Source organism: Cephus cinctus, unplaced genomic scaffold (assembly GCF_000341935.2).
Source record: "Cephus cinctus unplaced genomic scaffold, Ccin1 Ccin1_scaffold0230, whole genome shotgun sequence".
NCBI classification, from domain to species: domain Eukaryota; kingdom Metazoa; phylum Arthropoda; class Insecta; order Hymenoptera; family Cephidae; genus Cephus; species Cephus cinctus.
Genome location: NW_014332946.1, coordinates 398,744 through 416,114, shown reverse-complemented (window position 1 = coordinate 416,114; position 17,371 = coordinate 398,744). Strand labels below are relative to the sequence as shown.

The following is a 17,371-nucleotide window of genomic DNA, read 5'->3' as shown; positions in this document are numbered from 1 at the left end:
GTAAGAGGCCAGAATTGTTTTTCACCGTTCGTCCTTAAAATTTGCATGGCCATTTGCATTTTAAGGCGAATGAATATCAAGTGTTGATATAAAATGCTAAAACTTCATTGGTATAATATTCCACAACTTTTTATTAGTATTATTAAAAAAAATATTGATTGTCACAGGTGATTCACAATGATCGTCGCGCTTGCCAATGAAAGAGACAGAAAACTTGCATCCAATTGTGAACCGTTATCACTGCCAACAAAATCTCATCGTGCTTTACATGCAGACCGTCCAGGAAGAGTCTGACGAAGAAAACGATGACTTCAACGATGATGACGCACAGCTGCATCAATAACCAGGGTATGTGTAGCATTGGATATTCCTGTTGGAATATTATTACTTATTAAATAGAGAAAGAATGAATATTTGATTAAAAAGTATTCGTACCGTAATTGCGCCCAGCATTATTAACGTGTAATGCTCAATAGCTAAGATCGAAGTCATCAGCTTCAAATCTCTTTCCACGTCCAAGGGAACTTGTAGCAGGGACATACGATTAGAGTGATTAATTCGAATGGTCTAAGCAAGTGAATTGATTTGGAATTAATATTCATATAAATTTACCAAGTTCCTCTCCTCTAGGACGCGTTGGGCATCTCATTGGTAATTTGTAATTCATAATGCGAATTATGTCAAAAGCTGTGATAACCTGTTAAGTATAATATATTACAATACTTTTTAAAAATATTTAATTAAAGATACTTTTGAGAGATTATGAGATTCTTGGTAGAGAATGTGTTTTTGAAAAACCAATTTGCGTATGTGACACTCTCTTTAGATTAACATAACGAATTGGTTTTATCTATTAATGTATTATTGCGATAGACTAACAGTTCCAATCAGGCCCAAAATTATCACGTAGATGGGACTTCCCATGATATAGTGATCGCATACGGAACACGCTAAGCGGCCAACACGCTGTAAAATATAAATTTAACGAAAATTATACAATTTATAATGAAAATGTGTTAAACGTATTTTAGGAGGTTAACTGTCAACGGTAGCAAATCTGAATAATTAGTGTGAATTTTGAAATTTTTTAATTAACTCACTCGATATCCTACGGCACTGTCGCTGATCTTTCGACGTCCACGAATCGCCATGATCTAGCATGTGATATTTGTTGTGATAAGAGACCCGAGGTCCATGTAAAACCGGAGTATAATTTAGAGCTTGAGAGTACAATGACAGTTGATGCTAACGATGGCATCACAATAACCTGACACGCCAAGGATCGTCCAGGTGTAAAATGAATTTATAAAAATATTTTCAAAGCAATACGATCAGTATCGATCCTGATCGATTATCATTGTCAGTCACTAACGGCCACAGCTTGGCGGTACGATCGCCATTTAATATTATTGTTCCATTAAACGTAACCCTTTAGGACCATAATAAATTAATGCAATGAATAACAATAATCAAGCAGGTCAGGAGAATGAAGGATATAATAGGAGAATTGAATCTTCGCGCACGGTCTATGCTGCATCGCCCGTAAGTAAAAGCAGTTGGATGATTTTTCAAAATTTTGTATTTGAAAAAATAAATACATTTTATTAACTCATACGTATTTCTTTCAGGGTGCGGAGGGAGAATTTGCACTTCGGAAAGGCAGACCGCGCAAGTTCCCGGACTCCACGCTGTCAGGAACGACGAAATCAAGAAGCTACCAAATCAAGCGAAAATCGCTGCCACAGGAAACCGAGACTTGTCACACTGTTCAGGCGTTATTGTTGGCCGTTTCTGTTTTGGTGCTGAGCTTCTATGACCTACGACATGGTCGTACTGTCTACAGCCTCCTGGAGAACGGAAGTGCCGTTACTGGATTTGTTTCATCTCACAGAGCAGTGATTACTTTGAATCGAGGATACTCGGCTCCTTATTCCTTGGTATCCTCCGTTGCGGCTTGTATGCTTCTATATTCTTTGATAACGGTAATTGATTATTGATCAATATTTTACCTCTGATGGAAATAGGTTATTGATATGGCCACTGTCTTGCTGTTGAAGGATGCGCTCAGTATATAAACTGTGAACATGGCGTGCAGGAGATACTGATGGACTAATTGTGTATTCATTGTCTACAAACGAATCGATTATTCGAATGCCAGCTGTCCTATGCACTTGACACAGTTTCGTGGTGTTATTTAATAATTTATTTACCTTGTAGAGAAAAGCACGATGGAGTCTACCCACATTGGTTTTGTCAATGGCCGATTTTGTCTGTGACTTTGGCGATGCTGTTGTTGCCACATGGTTGTTCTTTAGCTATCTTAAATTCCCTGTGGCTTTGACATATGTCACTTGTGCTGCGACTGTTGTTGGTATGATCATTTAAAGTTTATCATTCTAATGAGGTTTATCGTTTTTATTTAATAATACAGTTTTTGAATTTCTTTTATATATAGCTGCAGAACTGTGGGTTTGGATGGGAGTCCTTCGACTCTATGAAAGAAGAACTTTCGAATGAGAATATTTCAGAACAAGATTCCTTTAAATCCTGGGATTAAAATCTTTTATGATAATTACAAACATGGCTTTTGTATTGTGTATTTGTATTGTGTATTTTGATTCTGTACAAGTTTTGTTAAATAATTAGTTCCATAGTATACGATGGACATCAGCCTTTGTAAATTTTGAAGATATTCTCACTCAATAGCTCGTGCTATATTTTTTAGAAGGTTGCTTGCTGTCAGATGGTATTCCCTCAGGATAAATAGTAGGACAGTGGAGAATATTCAGGGATGATAGTTTTTCAAATTTGTAGATCCTCACACCTGGGCAGTAACCCGTCCTGTCGTAATAAGTAAAATGATTATGTCATGCTTAAAGACATTATTTTTAATTCTATTTGAGGTACCTTGGACAGAATTTACTTATTGCTTCTCTCAAAGTGTTCTGTCTAACGGATGTTCTGCTTTTTAATATTTCCTCCATAAGGACTCCTATAAATGCCTGACATGTGATTCCAGTTGCTAACAAATCACCATTCGGTTCTATGGTAGCAATCTGTCCAGACTTGCACTTGTCCTTGCAATTTCTATTGAAGGTAAAATAAAAAATATTCAATAAAATTACAAAAAATATCATTAACATTGAAAAGTCAATTGAACGTTGTACTGACTCGTACAAAAACTGCCGAACGTGTGTCAGACTCGAATATAATACAGGCTCCAAGGCAATCCCAGGAAAATTCCAAAGGATATGAGTCCTTGCTGCAAATTCAATACCACGATCATCCAACTGTCTATAAATCTTATCCAATCTGGATCTGTGAATGAAAAAAAGTATGAAAAAGAAATATATAAAACAATATCCTGAATAAACTTACCCATTAAAAAAATGTTCAACAGTAACATCAATATTTCTGACATTTAACAATACATCAGCCAATCTCTTTCTCATATTTTCATCTGACTTAGAACCAACAGTGAACGTTGAATTATTTACTTGTAAAAAGTCAACTGTATCTAACATTGATCTTATTTCCCTCTTAACATCAATCAGTTCTATCATAAATTCCTTCATTTTCTTCCCATTCGGTTCTTCATTTAATAAATTCATCAGATAAATCTGTCAAGATTCAATCATTCTTTTTTAATCAATCCTTTGCTGTCTACTTGCTAACAGTAATTACAAAAAGAAAACATACATTCAAGTCAGGATGCTCACGCGCAGCAATTTCAATGAAGCACAGTTCTTCGTCACTCCACGTTCTGTTTTCATGCTTAACAAAGTAAACATTGCCAGAACTGTCATTATCAATTTCAACGTTACGTATCCTCCTGCAATAATAATAATTAATATAAATATTTAATAAATAAATCTACACTGTTACAGTCAGAGTCTTACCGGCACCTGTTATCAACGGATACGGAGAAGATGACAGTGATAAGGGCGAAAATGAAAAACATGGCAAATACCAGACATCCAGCAACGAAGACGGCAAATAAATGTGACGGCCACTTTCCCAAATAATGCACAGCACCATGAGTGACGGCTGTTTCATATGCAACCGGAAATCCATCCATCCTCTGGCAATCGTCTTCAGGAAATAATAATGGCCGATCCTCCTCCTTACTGCGTTCTGCATCGCGATTCATGATTACTTGCACTGTTGGCGTTCTCGAAATTTGTTTCTAAATTATTAACACGTTCCCGCGCTAATTAACGACTTAATCCATCCACAAGCAAGTCGTTAAAAATTACTAAGAACACCTAGACTCGACAGAAAACGCTTTCGCGATGATATTATACTAACGAGACAATGATTATTCTACATTTCTTTTATTATCACTTACGTTTACTCTTGGACATTTCGTCGATCCCGTGACACGATTCAATTAGCACTGCAGCAATTCCATCATTCGATGAGTCAGCACTACGAAATCGTCATTACCAAACGAAGCAATAATAATTCAAGATATTAGCGATTCGGCGAAAATTCTTTTTTTGAAAACGCTCCGATATCAGTTTAGCTGTTAATTAATAATATTCAATGTCAGAAAGTTCACGAGCTTTCCACGAAATATTTCACGATCCTCTGATTCTCTTAATCTATATTTCAAAATTCATTCGACGTTTTCATGACACAAAAATATCAGGATTTAATATGTCCCATGCAATTGAAGTCAAATAATACGACTCATATACAGGGTTAGAATCACTCGTTGGAATAAATGGAATATAAGAATGTAGAATGGGTTTCAAAATTCACAGCGATTACTGCGAGTATCATTGTATCACGGTTTATCAATACGCATCTGACAGAGACGCACCGAAGCTCGCAGTGCTCGCGGATGAATCTCGAAGCGATATAAGGGAAATGAAAAAAAAAAGGGAAATCAAAATGTATCGAGTAATAAACTGAAACGTATGTCTACTCAGTAATTTTAAATTTGAAATTTATTACAAACAACATTCACATAAATTAATTCTAATAATCACAATGATGTGTGTTTACGCGGTTGGTATGATCGACGTAGTAAAAAGTATAATGGCGCCGAAGATCCTGGACGCGCATTACGTACATAACTTATAACTCTCGTATTTTCTCATCGCTTCTCAATTTTCTTTGTCATAACGCAATTCAGTCCAGTTAATTTAATTTTTTCTTTTCCTTTCTTCAACTTCTTTCCACTACTATCGCCCTCTCGTTGTTTCCTCCTACGACTCGAGGAAGAGAATATCCTATATATACACATGCATATACGCAATTAGTATAAACGCATGGCATAATTAATATCTTGACGTCTTACGCGCGCTCTGTAACGTATTATATACAAATAATATTAATCTAAAATATATTCACGGTAGTAAATAAATATTGACTATTAATCGTACGTTCTTCGTGCACATTCTCACATCCATACCCGGATACGTTATGCGCATGCGCGTGTAAGCATGCAGACATCGAATCACCTACGAGATCTCGAATTTCATTTTTGACAATAATAACAACAATAATGATTATGCTCGTTTTGGAAATGAAGAGGAAAAATATTAAAAAAAAAAAAAGAAGTCTAAATCTATCTGACTATTTCCACCTTAGGATTTAACGTAAGGGTATGTGAAGGCATCGCGGATTAACCTAACCTACTTGTAACGTACAATATTGACAGCTGATTCATCACACAATTAACCCCGAGAATTGATCGCTAAACATTAAGGCACTTTCGCAAGTATTATTGTCACTAAATTAATTGCCTATCATTATAATACAATAAGAACATGGTAGATTCGACCGAACTCTCGGTTTGTCGATTTCTTTTTTTTTTTTATAATTGATTTTATCAGCTTTTGGATTACCGTTTAATTGGCATTTAAACATAATTCTAGAGGACCGACCGGCAGTCTCGCGTAAAATTTCATACCAAGATAACAAAGATAAAGTTTTTTTTTTCCATTGCTTATAGTAACAGTCCAATGGATACTTCAAGAGTTAGTTTGAAGGCAGTATAGACTTTTGTGGGTATACTCCATTCTATTAGATGTTACATGATTAAACACTGGTATAAGACATCGGCTTGGAATTAGATTTAAAATTAATTGTTACTATATGTTTATTAGGCACTGATATTGAAGCCACGACGTTCTTGGTGGTGCTCTCACTGTCCGAAGAACTACTCTCGCTGATGGTCCTCGTGAGAGCTTCGTGCATATCCTGGAGCTGTGCGTTTTCGTAACTTCGTCTGTTCCTGGCGATTACGGAATTCTGAGGTAGCCTGGGACCACGTTTTATGGATTCAGGACTGGAATACTGTGTTTGGTCGACGAAACCAGATTCCGGTGATCGACCTGATTCAGTTAAGACTGAACTGCTAGGTGATGTATAATTACTAGGATTATCTTGTTTAGGAACCCTTTCAACGTCGACCCCGACCTCGGTCTGATTGCCCTGACTGATATCAGGTAACCTCCTACGAGATCTTAACTCTGGTGTCTCCTTAGATCCTTTCATGCCTCTTACAGTCTTGCGAATGACGTTCAGTCCTTCTTTGCTGCCTGTGTGTCTTCGAGGACCAAGATTTTCTCTACTGCCTACGTGGAAGAGGTTCCTGGCACTACTGCTGAAGGAATCACCATGATCTAACAGCACGTGGTACCTTCTGGAACCATTCAAATTCCTCCTGGAACCATTGAGCGATCGCTTCTCATCGTCAAGTCCAAGAGTCCTGAAGCTCAAGTTTTTTGATCCGTTTAAGGATCTCTTGTCATCGATACTTCCTGGGTATCCCATTGGACGCTTAGGATTGACTGCCTCTGGTAAGCTATCCATTTCCTGTTCCTCGAAGACGATCTCTCTGCTGTTCTTGAGGATCTCCTTGTTCACCGCTTCTGGTAACTGGTATAGTTCAGCTTCGCCGATTACCTGAATGGCGTCCGGATCTAAGTCAATGATTCTGCTTGTTCCAGTTTCTCGGTTTGGCATCTGTGGACCTAGGGAATCGTCCCTGTAAAGGCTTCGTCCTATCGTGCTATCCTCTAGACTGATATCACTAGCCGCACTCTTAGTACTCTCAGCATGGACCAGAGGATGATGACCTGAACTTCGAGGAGGATGGTGACCCATGTACTGCGTATACATATCCGGATAAGGATCCACCGTGGCGCCATCGTCATCGACTATAAAACCTGTAAATCATTCTGTTCCTTAGGGTCCAGACTTATTTATCTCAGCTTAACCCTTCACCCCAAGCCTCGACTCATCTTAGATCAATAGACCAAGTACCCATGAGAGAAGTTTAATGTTTAGTTTTAGTTGTTAAAACCCAAAGTACTGCAAATGTCATGCATATGAAATATTCTGGGGGTCGTAGAGATCTTAGAGATTTGATTTTTTTTTTCTTGTATATCCCAGATTCCCATCGACCAATCCAACGGACGTCGCAGCGACGACATTCCGGATATAGTTCTTATGCACGCTGGTTGTTCTTCATCCTCCATCGGTTCCATCTTGGATTCTTTGTTTCTTTTACGAGTCGAAGCGACGACCTCATAGAAACAATAGCGAACATAGGACGCGACGTAACAGAGCAGACAATTAAAAAACAAATATATAGATCTTTTCTTGAGGTTGTTAAACAGGTAATTGTATCTAAATTTTTGGATTCTCTGTAATCGGTGGAATGTCTATGTGAAGCTTTGGCGGTACGTTCATTTGCTGCTGCTGTTGTTGCTGCGACGGGACTAGAAATCCTCCATCCGTGCTGTGGTTCGAGGATGTCAAAATAACCGGAGCAGTTTTGGGTTCGCTAGGAACTTTCCTCAGTCCGACTCCATCTACGATATACCAGCACCAAGAATAGTCAGACGATAGACAAGGGGACAGCAGAACCAATAGACAAAAAAGCGAAATAAACGGAAAGTAAACATAACAAAACACCAACAAAAAAAAGAACAGAAAAAGAACCGAGAAACGTTAAAAAAAGTCAACTGGTACCATGCAAATAATATAACATTAATGAATTCATCGATAATTAATCCGGGATAAAGGTTATGAGAGTAGCATTAATTAAAAATTAGTAATAGCAACGTCCCACAACTCACCAGGTCCATGACGAAGATCATCCTGGACCCTGTAGAATTCAGCCAATTCCCTACCGGAGCAAAGAGGAGTATCCACTTGAGTAGTACTATTAAATAATGAGTAGTCAACCTCGTATCCTTGTCTCTCCTTAGAGTAGCCGACCATCGGTTCGAATCGATGACCCCAGAGTATTTCTTGAGGCAGATAGCTAGATCTAGCCTGAGTAGTCTGACCAGTGGACTCAATGGTTCCTTCCAATATGACAACAACTTCAAACCGTTCGGTAAGCATATCCTCGGCAGACATATTATAAAATGGCGAGTCCGCATTGATGTTATGAACAATTGTTGTAGGCCAGATGAAGAAGAGATTGCCATTATCTCCATCGGTACCAATGGCCAGCTCTTGTTGATGCTGCGAGAGGAATTCACCCTCCTTGGTGGTCCTTGATCGGATGACCTGGGCCCTGACGGTGGCGCCAATAATATGGCTCTTTCTCATGTCTCCGACCCGGAACATCAAGCAGAGTTCACCATCTCGCTGACAGATGACAGCGTTTCTGGAGAAGAGCAGGGTCTGGGTACGTTGCTTGGGTCTTGTCATCTTGGCAAAGACAATTCCAACCATGAAGGCTTGTATCATCACACCAGCAATGCTCTGGATGCACATTACGAAAATGGCCTCAGGACATTCTTCAGTGGTGGTCCTACTGCCGTAGCCAATGGTATGTTGAGTTTCGATGGAGAAGAGGAAGCAGCTTGTAAATGAATTTATATTGATTACGCAAGGTGTCCAATTGTTTTCAACTTGGACAGATGGCAGGTGGTCCTTTTCCAAGTCACCATGAGTGAAGACTATGAGCCACCAGATGACAGCGAATCCTAACCAGGACAGGAAGAAGCTCAGGGTGAAGCAGAGCAATGTCCAACGCCATTGGGTGTCTACCAGGGTGGTGAAGATGTCCTGAAGGAAGCGTAGCGATCTTCGTGATATTCGTGATTGCAATACGTTGCACTCTCCATTTTTGAGGACCACCCGTCTACGAATTTTTTTCACTGGACCTGCCCTGTAACGGCTCCTGCAACATGACAAGGTGAGAGGGATCGTTAATTATTAATTTTTAATTAACGTGCTATCCGCAGAGCTATTACACCGGGTAGAAGAAATATTAGTAAAGAGGAAATTCGACCTTGTACTGAAGTTTCAATGCAATTCTTAATGCTTCTCAGTTATACTGTGTGTCTCATAACTTTTCTAGGTGTACTCAGGTGCGTGAAAAGTGGAAGGATGAAGAAGAAAATGGAAAATGTAAATGGCAAGGTCATCAGGCCACTTGCGCAAGTTCACTTTTGTCCTGTCTTTAAAGATATTCCTGGCTGCGACTTCTTCTTGGAAAAAAATAAAAATAATTATCATGATTTAAATTTCAAATCATTTTGATCTCGTTCAGCTCTTAAGCAGTTTTGATGAATGGGCTTTGCTCGACCCACGGGTTCTCTACTTCTTCTACAGACTGGTCCGACTACCATCCTTTTTTTTTATGGATCATTGAGCGAGTCTTGGCTATTAGCAGCTATTGCGCGACATCAATGTAAATATTGTCATTGTCAATCGATAACTTGATAATTGTAGTTAGACAGAATTAAACAATTTGCCGTACACGCGTATCCGCTCTTGGCCTATATTGTAAAATCCACGAGGAAGTCAGCAAGTCCAGTAAGACTAAGTATTGGAAAATATTTAATCTTGGATCTGTTAGGATTATCTAAATCTTACTACTTTTTAGATAAAGTCTTCTTTGTTTATTCTGGATAATTGCTGGTTTGATATTATTTTTACAGTTTTTTTTTTGATTCTCAAAATCATAAACGTCACTTGGATATCTGGCTGCAGTAGATCTTCCCTCATAAGATCATTGGTATACTGGGTCACATAGAAGATTGATGCTGATCCTATGACGTTGGATGAAATGGAGATAGGAGGAACGAAGAATGATAAAATGTTATGGCTGGAATTTCTAAATGATAATACTATGCAGTAAAGTCAATAAGAAGCAATTTACAAAGATATCTGGAAATTCTTTGTGATTTCTTAATTGTAAGGTATTCTGTTTTAATTTTACACCCACGATGGTCTTCTTCGCATTTCGCAACATCGTCACGTGATTTTTTAAGGAACTTGATGCCATCCCAGGATTTCGATTCTACACAGCAGTAACTGTCTGCAAAAAATTTGCGCGCAATAAGCGAATGCCTATACTCGGTACGAGGTAAAATTGAGATCGTTAAGTGGGTCCGCCCGGCTTGTACGCTGATCTCGTGAAGACTCAAGCTCGAGACTTTCGTCTCTATGGTAAAACAACGAGGCCATTTTGACGTTCCAATAAATAAGTAGCGTGCGTTATCTGGTAATTTATTTATTACTCGGTGTAAATCAGTCCGATGACGCGCATCCGCTATATTCTATACGAGGACAATGTAGCCCATAATTTTCAACCCAATCATTTTGTTGATTGACTATACTTTTTTCTGAATCCCATTCGCATTGGGTTCTGTCACACACATGGACTTTCAGGATGTGACTTTTGACACTATATAATAGAAATTAAAATTCTAGTCCAAAATCTTCCAAAATTTTTGTTAATATTAAAAATATTAAATAAGTATACGAAGTGTCGTTACTGAAGAAATGTAATTACAAAACTAAAGTTACTTCAATTTCAATTTTGATATTAAGTCATATCCTGGTAGGAATAGGGTTAAAGATCAATTGCGATACAAAGTTATACACTGATAGAAATAGGGTTAAAGATTATCAATATTATAATGATATACTGTCCAAGTATGATAAAGAAAGCATCTGAATGATTTTAAAATAAAAAATGTGTCTTTAAGTTTTCATTAAAAATTTTATCTAGATGTAAAAAAAATACAACGTTTACACTAACTCAAAGTATGTCAGACACGTCTATACGTTTACAGGACGTCCAGGGGATATCCTTATGACGTTTTCTATGTGACGTTGTGTAGAAAAAAGCTTATAAAGGTGATCGTTACTCGAAATCTGAGTAAAAAAATACGTTACATAACATAACTGACCTAGTGAATTTTTAAAAAAATAGTTTAAAAATCTAAAAGCCGACGAAATTAAATTAACTCGAATGATCAATGCCCGCGAGTGAATTTGAGCGTAAATATTTATTTTGTAATAAAATAATTATAATAATCTTTGTATTTCGAAATCTAGAACCATCTCGTTTTCAATGACGCGACGTAAGTAACCTCGAGGTATCCATCACTTAGAGAAATTATCGCGATCGCAACCTATACCTTATCGTTTCGGTCGCATACCGATAAGACAGCCTTAAGTAGAAGCGTCGACGTTAGTCAGTTAGAATTGATACAGACGAAGAATAATTCGAAAGAATCAAAATAAAAGTGAAAAACGCAAAGAGCGGAAAAATCCAAAAAATTTTCTACAACGTAAATAAAATTGAATGAATAATTATTTTTGATCGATAGAGAATCAGCATTTTGTATAAACCCGAAGAAAAGCAAGACTCCAATTAAAAAAGCAGAAGTGAGATGTGGAAAGTCCGAAATTTTTGTCAATTATCAAAACTCGAGTAATTATAACAGCATATAACCCATCGATTGCCATAGACAAAAAACTATTGGCAATGGAAAATTTTATTCCGATTTTTTACACCTTTGCGAAATTGGTTAGACTTACAATGAGTAACGTGACACCTCGACGTATATTAACTGTCTATGAGTAATTTTTTTTACTGAAAACTTATTTAAGCTCAGATCAATAAAAGCTTATCGAAAAAATAAATGATAAGTCATTAAAGTTGCTGCTGCACGTAACATACACCTTGGTATGTGCAATCTGTGTTCGTAAAGTTATTAATTTTAATCAGTGAAAGATTTACGACTGTTTTGCAGTCTCCTTTCTATGGAGGTGTGAACCGATCTTAATGATTCATATAAATATTTATGATTACGCTTATAAAGTGGACAGTAATTCCCCCAGTCGCTGATACGTAAGAAATCAGAAAATATTAAAGTCTCGAACAGATCCAAAAATCCAACTGTCTAAAGATTGGATCCATTAAGTGCCCAAACATTGGTAAATGACGAGTACTAGTTGCGCGGCTACTGGAAGATTTTGATTTTTTTTTTTTAATTTATGCATAAACAACAAAACACTGTATAAGAAATGCGTTTTGAAATTTATAAACCCTAACCTTCAATTTCGTTCAGCCATCCTCACCATTCATAAACTCGTAAGTCTTTTTACATTAATTACTAAATACTAAATACTACATCAGACCCGAAGCCATTATAAAACTCGTTTGAATTTTAATTAAAAAAGGCATTGACAAAAAAAAATAATTCATTAATTATACACGTACACTGACAATGGACTAATATTTTCTACCTGCTTCGAAAGGACGGATTTGGACTCTTCGGCACTTGTACTATGATCGGCGTCTGACTCCACGAAGGAAGCAACTTCTGATCCTCGCCACTTTCAGGCGAGTAGGACTGCCCGTTCGAATTGCCATTTGAAATGTCTCCATCCATTTTACAATGATTCTCGTAGCGCACCAAGTTCCCTGAAGTCGAGCGAATTATTCGGGGCGACATTCGTGTCCAGAACGTCCTGTCGCTCACTTCAACGCGTCCTTCGTTCATGTCACGTACGAGATTTGAAGGTTAGTGTAGCTTCGGCCGTTTCCGCCAGACTATTCGGAAGCTCGCAGCTTCCGTCGCTTTTTCACGTCAACGCAAACTGGTCATAGATTTTTTTAAGTTAATCTACTTATAACGCTTCTGTGACAGACTTGCGACACAGCTTGCGGACGATCGACTGGTTAGCCGCAGTATGCTGTGCGTCTTATATGTACCTGACGATCTCCACTTACCAGCCGCCTCCAATTATCAGTCACGAATTACGAAGTTTACCTTTGCAATTCGCAAAAAGTTAAGCGCCCCAGGGAAAACTTATTTTTTCATTCTACCTCGAGCCACTGAACTTGCAATTTCCAACTTGCTTTAATATATCTTCTTTCGATACGTTTCTAATTTGAGGTTATGTTCGCCGTATTTGACAATCCGAAGCGAACCCTGGAATAGCTTATTGCAACGATAAGCAGCACTTGGAATTCGTTGTAGCAATTCATTTTTTTTTTTTTAATTCACGCAGACCAGATTATTATTTAAATTTACGTACTGTCATAATAAACCCGAAACTTTCGTAGTTCAATTTTTTATTGAAATTTGAAAAAATTCACATTCTTATTGTTATCACTTTTTTTTTAATAAACATAAATTTTGTCTTTCGTTTTTTATTTTACACTTTTTATGCTGAGTTTTCACGGATTTTTGTAATTTTACATATTTTTTCCAATGCCAAATCAAAAACCGATTTAACTGTCTCAACGCTCGGCACCGTACTGACTAACTTTGATGATTTCTTATCACAGCGCTGACACGTTCCTCGCTCTTGTTATCACGATTACTCGCGAACCTCCGTAAAATCGCTGATTACGCGCGAGACAGGGACTGAGAATGGATTCGTATTGAGAGTGGGATAAGTTCGCTGAGACAAGGAAAAATTGGTAACGGGTAGACATTTCAGCATTGAAATTAAGAGTTGAGAATTTCTCGTCGTCGCCCTCAAGAGCCACGGTGAAGTATCGAGTATTCTGTTGATTCAATTGAATTTCAAGGGGGATCGGAATTTTTGTCGGTCGCACACAAGTTTTAATTGTTACGTAACAAATCGAGAATTTCTCAGACGTTTGCCCGAGTCGCTTGAAAATATTTGCTCCCAAAAAAAATTGTACAATTTTTTTGGTTAATTTAAAAAATTTCAAAATTTTATCATTAGCGTCCGGTCAAATTCGATGACTTACGCTCGAATTTTATCTGTGACTTACGTTCTAGGTGAAAAAAAAAAGTTTCAAAACGGACACAAATACCTAATCGCACTATGACATTAGGGTGTATAGTTAACCAAGAATTTGGTCTGTTGATGCGTAGTAAAAATTAAAAAAAAAATCCAACCCTTAAGGTTATATGCAGAATATTTGTGAATTTAATAGATAAAATAAATTTTTTTTTTATTATACAATTTTTCAATGTCATTTCTACTATATGAAAACTAACCAACCAGGAATCTCGTACTCTGCGTCCTTCACGATCCGATCCTTGCTTAAAATTTTTTCGCTCACGTTGTACACTGACTCTCGTAGTTTGACGCTCGATATAAGTAACCCCCATAGAGCCCGTTAAAAGAACATCCGGTTATCTCACCAGGAGAAGCCACGAGTGGGAAATAAAGCGTCTGTCACAACGAAAATATATTACGACACGTGCGTTACGCGTTGGATCAGCTGCACCACGTTAAAAGGACTGTTGATACTAGTTCGCAGCGAGTCGGTCAGCCCTGAGGTCACACTCGCAAGCTCCGATAAACGCTCGTAATAAGACTAACTAGTCGTTAAGTAATAAATGTGCGAGATAATTCTTTGTCTTTTTTCCATTCTGATCTCGAGCACGACACGTACGTTTGAACCGAGAGTAACAGTGATTTATAGGGAAGTATTTATCTGCCGTTTGAAAAAGCCCGCGCGATCGCAGCGCCATCTAGTTATTCGTATAAAATGCATTTAGAAGATAAAATTAAGACTTAAGAAAAATTTCACCTTGCAATTGATTTACGATAATATTTCACAAAATTTCTATTCTCGGTACCGTTATAAAACATTTAATCGTCATTTAATCGTCATTTCTTTCTATTTACATTTTTACGAAACCTAAAAACTCAATACGAAGATTCGACTGTATCGTATCACAGAAGTCACAAGTGACAAGAGTCAGGGGTTCATCTTCTTGCGCGTCAACATCGAAAGTATGTATATATTCAAATAATTTTCAACTGACGAATTAAATAAACACACTTGGTCACTTGCGGATATTTAAAGCTGATCTTTTTTTTCCGATCGTTCAGTCGTTCGATCGAGATAAATTAATTATTGAAATTTAATGGGACAATGTTACTTAGCGTTTTTCTTACTTACGTTATAATATATATATATACATACACATACATTGTATCCCACGGTCATAGCGAGTCATTATGTCTCCAAAGCAATCTCCATGTATCAATAGACGAGAATACGCTTACCAGCGTCAGTCGTGAACGATTCGATCCTTATCCTGATACCAAGAACTCCTCAAACACAAAGCTAGAAACCCTAGGCTCCTACGCTTTCTTAGTTCTTAGCATTGCAAGGAACGTCAAGTTGTAAGGGCATAGCCCAAGGAATATGAAAAATGCTTATGCAGCAAACCCGACGGCACGTAATTTGAATATCGCCTTTTACCCAGCGCAAATATATTTGTCTGTTTTAATTTGGGATATTTGATAATCGCGAGACATAAAAATCCTCACTCATCTCTAACCTCTTTGTGTGTACAAATCGGTTGACACTTTCGCAGTATTACTTTTAAGCAACGTTACGGTACGTTACGCGTATCAGCTGTCGCTGGTGATAAGTGTCGACAGCTTGAACGTATGCTGGATGTGGAGGTAAATATCAGAGAAGTAAATATCGTTACGAGGAAGATTATAATTGAATTTACTATACGCTGCAAGGGGGGGCACCGCCATTTTTGTTGGTAAGAACAATCTAGTCTCTCTATTGACGACGTTTAAAATAGTCACTTTCTGGACACTGTCGGGAGGGCATTTTTTTTCTATTAATCTGTACCTAATCGGAATGTTTGCATGGGTAAATAATAAGAGTGAAAAAATGAAAATTTACATTGCTGGCTGGGGATGATTAATTCATATTTGACTACTGATTCTCATTGGTATTTATAGACGTCCATGTGACAGCTAGCGTCATCTGGCGGACGACGAAAAATCCATCTAATTTTTTAAACTAATATCTGACGATTTTATATTTTCTACCAAAGACAAATATTTTATCTTTATCCTCGTATATCAGGTAGGTCAATAATTGTACTAAACGTGTATTATATTATTAGGAACTGTTGCGATGAAATTAGCCTGATTATTTTTTAAACATTTTTTACCTAATTATCACTGAAGTTGGCTCTAGGACAGAAATCCAATAGGATGGATGCCTAACTTCAGTTGGTACGTTTGGCCGGAATTTAATGCTATATAATCTACATAGAAGTAGATTCCCGTACAACGCGAGTTCTTACAACACGAATTCTTATAACGAGGCAAAAATATTGCGAATACTGTTTTCATATAACGCGATTCTTCGCCTTACAATAAAACAGAAAAATTATCTGATTTAAGAATTAAATCTGTAGTTGACATTGAATTCAACTTTACTAGATATAAATAGGTTACTGCAGAAACCGCATTTTATGGATATTCTAATTAATACGTTAGATGACTACGATATTATATTTAACCTTCAAGGAATCGTCAGATCCACACGGCAAGGATAGAAGCAAATTTCGCAATTTTATTGTCGAATCAGCCTCGAAATCTTGCGCGAAAGTTTTCACATTTTCTCTCTCTCTGTGCCTCAGCGAGACTCGCATGTAAAATTAAGTCCCATAAAAAGGACTTGACTTCGCCATAGAGATAGAAAGGGAGTGACCTGATTGAAAATGAAAATATATAATAGACTAAAAAATGTGTGTACTATAATTTATTTACCTGTTAGAATCCTGACGGCCGACCCCACCGCCAATGCTGCTGCTCTGCGTGCTGACCCTGACCAGGGTAACGTTCCTGGGAAATCCTGTGACGATGCTCGGTACTTTTTGGGTTAAAAGTGGCGATTCAGGCCCGGGTTGATTTTCAGAATTAACTTGAGTCTCCAATTCGCGTTCCTCCTCTTCCTCTATGGTACCTGGCAACCGGAAGAGCTTCTGAGGCTCCTCCATACCGTCGGCAACGGCACGCATAACACTTCCGGTTGAACGATCACCGCCAAAACTCGTATCTAACGTGCATATCGCGCATTTAAAATTGCACAATAGGATAGTTCCCTTTTTTGGTTGAAAATTTAACTTAAGCGTTTATATAAATCCTTGCTATTTTTTTAATATTTAAAACTCGTTCTTCGTCCGATGAGTACATCCTGTATCCTCTTCACTCTGCACTGACGTCCTCGGAGTAACTTTTCGAAATTATTGACTGAATTTGACTCGCTGGGTCAGTTTGGAACGTGACTCGAGCACGCATCGAAGTCACTAAATATTCGATAAGAATTCCAGGTTGGAACTACATTGCA

The 17,371-nt window shown here is 37.7% G+C and overlaps 4 protein-coding genes across 10 annotated transcripts; 1 reads left to right on the top strand and 3 right to left on the bottom strand.

Moving 5' to 3' along the window:
- Positions 1 to 81: 81 nt before the first annotated feature.
- On the bottom strand, positions 82 to 1,432 carry LOC107265583. The gene is made up of 5 exons (XM_015735180.2): positions 1,101 to 1,432; positions 880 to 966; positions 613 to 697; positions 436 to 524; positions 82 to 370 (listed from the first exon to the last, which is right to left on the bottom strand). Exons 1-5 carry the CDS (start codon positions 1,149 to 1,151, stop codon positions 173 to 175), a joined length of 510 nt encoding a protein of 169 aa, XP_015590666.2. The 5' UTR covers positions 1,152 to 1,432; the 3' UTR covers positions 82 to 172.
- Positions 216 to 2,591, top strand: LOC107265581. The gene is made up of 5 exons (XM_015735178.2): positions 216 to 348; positions 1,478 to 1,542; positions 1,629 to 1,982; positions 2,218 to 2,371; positions 2,456 to 2,591. Exons 1-5 carry the CDS (start codon positions 306 to 308, stop codon positions 2,515 to 2,517), a joined length of 678 nt encoding a protein of 225 aa, XP_015590664.1. The 5' UTR covers positions 216 to 305; the 3' UTR covers positions 2,518 to 2,591.
- Positions 2,592 to 2,612: 21 nt separating this feature from the next.
- LOC107265575 lies at positions 2,613 to 4,875 on the bottom strand. Of its 5 annotated transcripts, none has more exons than XM_025082910.1 (7): positions 4,349 to 4,875; positions 3,900 to 4,186; positions 3,700 to 3,832; positions 3,379 to 3,620; positions 3,172 to 3,318; positions 2,908 to 3,087; positions 2,613 to 2,841 (listed from the first exon to the last, which is right to left on the bottom strand). In XM_025082910.1, exons 2-7 carry the CDS (start codon positions 4,148 to 4,150, stop codon positions 2,700 to 2,702), a joined length of 1,095 nt encoding a protein of 364 aa, XP_024938678.1. In that variant the 5' UTR covers positions 4,151 to 4,186; positions 4,349 to 4,875; the 3' UTR covers positions 2,613 to 2,699. The 5 variants fall into 5 exon arrangements, with proteins under 5 accessions (XP_024938678.1, XP_015590656.1, XP_015590657.1 ...); XM_015735170.2 differs by having other exon boundaries at positions 3,900 to 4,161; XM_015735171.2 differs by having other exon boundaries at positions 3,906 to 4,161.
- Positions 4,876 to 4,934: 59 nt separating this feature from the next.
- LOC107265566 lies at positions 4,935 to 17,075 on the bottom strand. 3 transcript variants are annotated; one of them, XM_015735153.2, is made up of 3 exons: positions 16,792 to 17,075; positions 8,097 to 9,154; positions 4,935 to 7,181 (listed from the first exon to the last, which is right to left on the bottom strand). In XM_015735153.2, exons 1-3 carry the CDS (start codon positions 17,040 to 17,042, stop codon positions 6,049 to 6,051), a joined length of 2,442 nt encoding a protein of 813 aa, XP_015590639.1. In that variant the 5' UTR covers positions 17,043 to 17,075; the 3' UTR covers positions 4,935 to 6,048. The 3 variants fall into 3 exon arrangements, with proteins under 3 accessions (XP_015590639.1, XP_024938668.1, XP_015590638.1); XM_025082900.1 differs by lacking the exon at positions 16,792 to 17,075 and adding an exon at positions 14,257 to 15,090; XM_015735152.2 differs by lacking the exon at positions 16,792 to 17,075 and adding an exon at positions 12,520 to 13,840.
- Between the last annotated feature and the right edge of the window lie 296 nt (positions 17,076 to 17,371).